At 33.6% G+C, this 6,080-nt stretch overlaps 5 protein-coding genes and 1 non-coding gene across 6 annotated transcripts in view; 3 read left to right on the top strand and 3 right to left on the bottom strand.

Annotated features, from left to right (window-relative positions):
- Positions 1-529, bottom strand: part of NAEGRDRAFT_60993 (uncharacterized protein) — a gene marked incomplete at both ends in the record, with an annotated part of 943 nt that extends 414 nt beyond the window's left edge. Inside the window, 2 exons of the mRNA XM_002669847.1 lie at positions 7-128; positions 175-529. Of these exons, the coding sequence (XP_002669893.1) occupies positions 7-128; positions 175-529 (477 nt within the window). The remainder of the gene's footprint in view (positions 1-6; positions 129-174) is intronic.
- Positions 530-668: 139 nt separating this feature from the next.
- NAEGRDRAFT_t765 lies at positions 669-755 on the top strand. Its single transcript has one exon. It is a non-coding gene; the product is annotated as a tRNA-Tyr (tRNA).
- Positions 756-951: 196 nt separating this feature from the next.
- NAEGRDRAFT_75146 (uncharacterized protein) lies at positions 952-1,776 on the top strand (the record flags this gene model as incomplete). The annotated part of the gene is made up of 1 exon (XM_002669891.1): positions 952-1,776. The coding sequence occupies one exon, from the start codon at positions 952-954 to the stop codon at positions 1,774-1,776; it is 825 nt and encodes a 274-aa protein (XP_002669937.1).
- A 39-nt stretch (positions 1,777-1,815) lies between these two features.
- On the bottom strand, positions 1,816-2,742 carry NAEGRDRAFT_53919 (uncharacterized protein; the record flags this gene model as incomplete). The annotated part of the gene is made up of 1 exon (XM_002669846.1): positions 1,816-2,742. One exon carries the CDS (start codon positions 2,740-2,742, stop codon positions 1,816-1,818), a length of 927 nt encoding a protein of 308 aa, XP_002669892.1.
- A 102-nt stretch (positions 2,743-2,844) lies between these two features.
- NAEGRDRAFT_75144 (uncharacterized protein) lies at positions 2,845-3,842 on the bottom strand (the record flags this gene model as incomplete). The annotated part of the gene is made up of 2 exons (XM_002669845.1): positions 2,845-3,383; positions 3,458-3,842. The coding sequence occupies 2 exons, from the start codon at positions 3,840-3,842 to the stop codon at positions 2,845-2,847; spliced, it is 924 nt and encodes a 307-aa protein (XP_002669891.1).
- Positions 3,843-4,347: 505 nt separating this feature from the next.
- On the top strand, positions 4,348-5,602 carry NAEGRDRAFT_75143 (uncharacterized protein; the record flags this gene model as incomplete). Its single annotated transcript, XM_002669890.1, has 3 exons — positions 4,348-4,513; positions 4,572-5,234; positions 5,349-5,602. The coding sequence occupies 3 exons, from the start codon at positions 4,348-4,350 to the stop codon at positions 5,600-5,602; spliced, it is 1,083 nt and encodes a 360-aa protein (XP_002669936.1).
- Positions 5,603-6,080: the final 478 nt, after the last annotated feature.

Here is a 6,080-nt window from a genome sequence, read left to right as displayed (position 1 = left end):
CATCACCTGAATGGCATGTGGCAATGCAATTCCTTCAAGAATTGGAACAGCATATGATTTCGTATAACCAGCATCCAAAACAACACCATCTGATCTGGCACTCGAACAAAGTCCCATCACTGATTGGCCTTAAACTTTTCAAAAAATATTTCTGTTGTTTTTTCTCTCACCAACTTTGGATTCTAACTTGGTTCTGTGACAAGAACTCCGGATAGAGATGATAACAAATCTTTTCCATATCATCAAAATTTGAAATTATTCCATTTTCCATGGGACTTTTTATGTCCAATAATTCTCGATGAGCTATTGCCATCTCTCCAACAAATGATGATCCGATACTATTGAGATCATTGTTGGTTGTTTCCTTCTTTTGATCTGATGACTCTTTTTTATGCCCTACTATTGTTGGAAATATGGCTCTGGGAGAATCACTACAGGAAAATCCTACCTTAATCATTCCCGAGCCATTATCAATAACGACGACTGGTCTTGAAGGTGAGAGGGAGTGATGATGGACATGTTGTGGCATTTTTTTTATAATGTTCGTTAATAAAGTTCGTCAATACATGGTTGCACAAATACACAACTCGGCCACTCTTTAACAAACTACCTTAATACCTTAGATATTTTTATAGTTTACAAAAGGTATTTTTAATAAATAAATACAACCGATGATAGCTCAGCTGGTAGAGCATGGGACTGTAGCAAGAAAAACTGTCATCCTGTGGTCGGCGGTTCGATTCCGTCTCATCGGATACTTTTGATTTCAGCAACTTGTTTTTATTATTGTTAAAGCAAGTAATTGCGTGCGTTCTATTGACTTTTACTACTTACTGCTACTACTGCGAATTGATTGCGTGAGCACTTTTACTCTCCATAATCTACTTCTAAATCGAATAAAAATCTCATGCTGATCGAATAGATTCACTCAAGTAAACTGTCAAAAAAAAAATGCAAATTGGTATTATTGGTGCTGGCAGAATTGGTGCTTTCTTGGCGAAATCTTTCACCCAACTCGGTCATTCTGTTAGAATTTCAAACTCAAGAGGTCCAGAAACTTTGAAACAAGTCGAAAGTGAAACTGGCGCCACTGCTCTCCCAGTTGCAGAAGTTGTGAAAAATGCACAACTAATCATTCTGACCATTCCAACGAAAGGAGTTTTTCAATTGGATAGACAATTATTCGAAAGCGCATTGGAAAATGTCGTAATTGTCGATACGTGTAATTATAACCCATCTAGAGATGGCCCCATTGAGGAAATTCAAAATGGGAAACTAAACCACACCGAATGGATTTCTCACTACTTTAATCGTCCAATGATTAAGGCCTTTAACAATATTACAGATTTCAGCTTAAAATCAAAAGGAGGCATTCAAAATGCTCCAAACAGAGTTGCAATTCCAGTTTCTGGTGATAGTTTGAAAAGTAAGCAATTGGTTTCGAATATAATTGAAGATTTAGGATTCGATGCGGTTGATATTGGTTCTTTGGCTGATTCATGGAAACAACAAATGGGTGGTCCAATGTATTGTAATGATTTGAATAGGGAAGAGTTGGAGATTGCTGTTCAGATTGCTAATAGATCGGTTATGGAAGAGCAATATCTTGAGATTTTCAAACAATTATACGAATTCTCAAATGAGTATGTCGAGAAGAATAATTTGGATATTTCTGGAAGTAATGCAGTTTTATATGTTATGGAAATGGGAGATGCACAAGTTCATAACGAATTTATTAGAATATTTAGAAAATCATTCACTAATTTGCAAAAGTAAGAATAGTTTGGTGCTAATAAAATCTATTCGAAAGGATATTTAATAAATTCTGACATCAGTCAAGCTATAAGAGATGGCAGTCTTATCCTTTCTAACTGCAATTCCAATACCATCGTAGCAATTACTGAGATTTAAACTAACCGAAACAATATCTGATTGTTTACAATCTTCCTTAACAAGTTGCTCCAATTTTGGCATGATGATGAATTCTTCTTTTGGTTCAGAAGTTCCAGAACTTGAACCTGATTCCTCCATTTTTCTAATAAATCCTTGAGGTTTAAACACACCATAGATATAAATTGCAATTGGGTCTTCTTTCTTACCTGGAGCATTCACAATGAATTCAATCTTTGAGAATTCCACTTTTTGTTTAAAGTAAATGACAATAGGTTCCAAATTTTCTTCACGACAACCTTTCGTATATCCATTAGCCTTAAAACCTGAAGTATTAACTGCATAATTCTTTACATCATAATTAGAATCTTGGTTTTTTCTAATAGAAGGATTGTCAACGTTTTTCGAATAGTTATTTGTTAAACTATTCCAATTGGAAATATACTTTTCTGAGAATTTGTTCAAATCCTTATCTGTAAACCAAAGTTTTTCCTTCAATTCTCTAATATCTTGCATCATGACTTCAAACATGATATTCAATTTTTCTTCTGGGTTTCTTTCTTGTTTCTCAAGAATAAATTTTACAGTTTCTTCCAGATCAGAACATTCCTTCACATTCAGGGTAATGCAATTCTCAGAAACTTTGCATTTAATTGAATTATTCATCAAACATGTCTTGTAATATTTGAAATGAATGACGGATGAAGTTTCTTCACGAAACAAATATTTATGATAATTGTAGGTACAAGCTAGAGTGATTTGATGCTCAGGTTCGGAGAATGATAACTGCAATTCAATGAATTTACCTTCTCCATTCTCGCAACGAAAAGAATAACAATGAGAATTGACCATTTTTTTTAATGTTGGAATTCGAATAATGTATTCGAAATTCCCTACCGATTACAACATTCTGGAAATTAGCTAAAAGAAGAGTTTCTCCAAAATTGACAGACTTTACTTTTTTGCTACCTCATTCACTTTAACTTCTTCCTTTGGCTTATTGATTGACTTTTTCAAAATCAATGAAAGGAAAAACATAATTACACTTATTATACCAACAACATAAAACACCGTGCGATGGTCAATTGGAAATTTAGAGACAGCTGTTGAGCTAGCAAAGATAGCCCCACCAACAATCGGACTAATCATTCTCGAAAGTGAAACCAATGATTGAGAAGTTCCATTCAATTTTCCAGAATTCTTTCGGGTTACACTGTTATTTGTAATGAGTAAAGTTCCCAAGAAACTGTACCCATTAGAAACTTGTCTTAATAGGAGAATGAATACGAAAACAAACCAGAACAATACATGTCTCCAAATTGGATCATGTTCACTAACCATTAACCAAATAACTTCAGGAAAGATTACATTGAATGCAATATCCACAACAAGACTCACCCTATAGCAAATCAATGGACTGAATTTGGCAATAACACGTGGTGTGATGAATGCCTGATTCATAAATATGATAAATCCTAAAAATCCACCAGTTACTATTTGCATGTTAATTATTGAAATGTGAAAGTAAAAGTTAATTTCTATAGAATTACAAAAATTGTAAACTTACAACCAAGATGATATGAAGATAATCCTAATCCTCCCAACTCTTTTGGTGTAACTGAAAAGAGAGGTAAACATTCGTCAAATAAGATTTGTTTCGATCCCAACATCAAGTAGAGGAAACATGTCAGCAATGGAATTGGAGATGATAACATTTCATGACTTTTGAAATTGTTAAACTTATTCTTGAATTTCTGTAACATGGATTCCTTAACAATAATTGGCTCTTGAACTTGCTCTTCTTCTAATTCATTATTTGGTGATATTAATTTGGTTTTGGAAGTTTCCTTATCAATATTATCAACTGTCTCTTTAGCAATAAACCTTCTATAATACCAGGTATTCTTATTGGCCTCCTCTAATTTCAAACAACCCAACACGAATGCAACCATGTAAAAGCAGAAAATGAAAAAACTGGGTAAAACATAAGGGAATCGAATAACGAAATCTTGTATCCACTCTGGAAAGAGTATGATAAAATCAGGATATTGTTGATGTGGTCAATTTGAAAAGATAAATAACCGCTGCTGATCTAATCGACTCCTAAAGGATATCGAATGCGGACCTTAAATTCTGGATTGTAACTGTAAATGTGTTATTACAACACAAAATATCCATTCTCCTCGTCTTCCTTTCACAGGTCATTCTAACTTTCATAAATGAGATGAATCTTAACAAAGACATGTCAGATAATGTGTTTCTTTCGTATGGAAATTTAACAAGTTTCAACGGTGGATATTAAATAAATAACATCCTCGTGCGAATGTATGAATGCACGTATAAAGTCGCAAGAATGTACAATCTCCAAATTTGTAACATTTAAAAGCAAGAATTCTTCTGCATTAGTTTAAATCCAACAATTAAAAAAAGAAATCCACAAGAAAAGTATCTATCGCCATGTCTATCAAGGAAATCAATCCACCAATCCAAGTTTCTGGTTATGCAGTAGCAGAAAAGGAAGAAGGAAAGGAATTCTCCTTTCGCCCAATCAAGCAACAAGTGAAAAGTTTGGGTCCTTTGGAGGTTTTTGTCGAAGTAATTGCCAGTAGTATTTGTTATACAGGTTAGTATTTTTCAATAGTAATAGTAGTTATCCAAATCAAATATTATTAAATAATCAGATATTCACTCATTGCATAATGTTGGTTGCATTCCTGGTCATGAAATTGTTGGAATTGTTCGTCATGTTGGTGAGCAAGTCGAGAAGGAAACAAAGATTAAGGTATCAGATCGTGTTGGAATGGGATGGCACTACACTTCATGTTTCGAATGTCCAACTTGTAAGAATCATTTCGAAAATTTGTGTGACAAGACCTTACCTTTCGATAAGGCACCAATTGGAGGAGGTTTTCAAACAGGTGTTGTTTGGGATGCTAGATTTGTTTTTCCAATTCCAGACAAGTTGAAATCTGTCGATGCCAGTCCATTGTTGTGTGCTGGAGCCACAGTTTACTCACCATTATACTACTATCGTGAAAGTCCTTATTCGAAACGAAATGAATTTGTAGTAGCAGTATTGGGATTGGGAGGATTAGGTCATTTAGCTCTCCAATTTGCTAAAAAGATGGGATTCCATGTTGTAGCCCTTTCCACAAATGCAAATAAGGAGAAGGAATGCAGATCCTTTGGAGCTGATGAATTCTTTGTCCACACAGAAGAAAATGATGCAAAATCTCTTTCATGCAAATTTGACATGATTCTCAATACTGTTAGCACTGATATTGATAATGATAAGTTTATCCAAATGTTGAAACCATTCGGAAAGATGGTCATGTTAGGACTTCGTAAGTAATTTAACTTGTTTTGCATTCCAATTACTTTTAATTACTTTTAATTTCCTAATATTATTATTAATTATTAATTATTAATTTAAATTAATTAAATAACAATTTAAATAGCTGATTCTGGCATATATAAAGCATCAGCTTTTCCTCTCATCCTCAAAGATCGTGCAATTGTTGGTTCAGCAAGTGCCACTCCCGATTTGATGAAGGAAATGTTGCAATTTGCTGCTGATCACAATATTAAGCCACAAATTGAATTAACTACTCTTGATAATGTAACTCAAGCCGTTGAAAAGGTTCTCAAGAATCAAGCTCGTTACAGAGTGGTAATGGCTGTGAATCAAGCCTTGATTGACAAGGAAAATTAAAGTTTGTTAAATTTTCATTACTTGCATTTTTTAAAAAACAAAACACAATAAAAAAATGAGGTCTTAACTTTGATTAATATCTTTTCTAATATAAAGAATGAAAATGTGGTATTTGAGATTCGTGTAGTATGGTATGTCTAGATTGTAGTGTAAAAACAATTCACATTAAAAGCTTTAATTGAACAAAATTATTGCTTTCTGCTGCGTCGACCGGGAATTGAACCCGCCGTATTCTACCACTAAACCATCGACGCTTCACATTCAGATATGAAATTTTCTTAAATTGTAGTGAATTTAAAAACTGCTTTGTTACAAAATGAGACTTTGTTTCCAAACAATCTGATCATTTCCATTTAAGTAATTCAACATTTATACACAATTTTACTTTATAGGTCCATCATTCCCATCATTTCATTTTCCTCTATTAGATACTTGCACATTTAGTTATGAAGTTGACAAGCTCCAAAAATTCAATAAA

Source organism: Naegleria gruberi (assembly GCF_000004985.1).
Source record: "Naegleria gruberi genomic scaffold NAEGRscaffold_77, whole genome shotgun sequence".
Taxonomy (NCBI): domain Eukaryota; phylum Heterolobosea; class Eutetramitea; order Acrasida; family Naegleriidae; genus Naegleria; species Naegleria gruberi.
The sequence above is the reverse complement of the archived record's forward strand: the minus strand, read 5'-3'. Positions and strand labels throughout refer to the sequence as shown.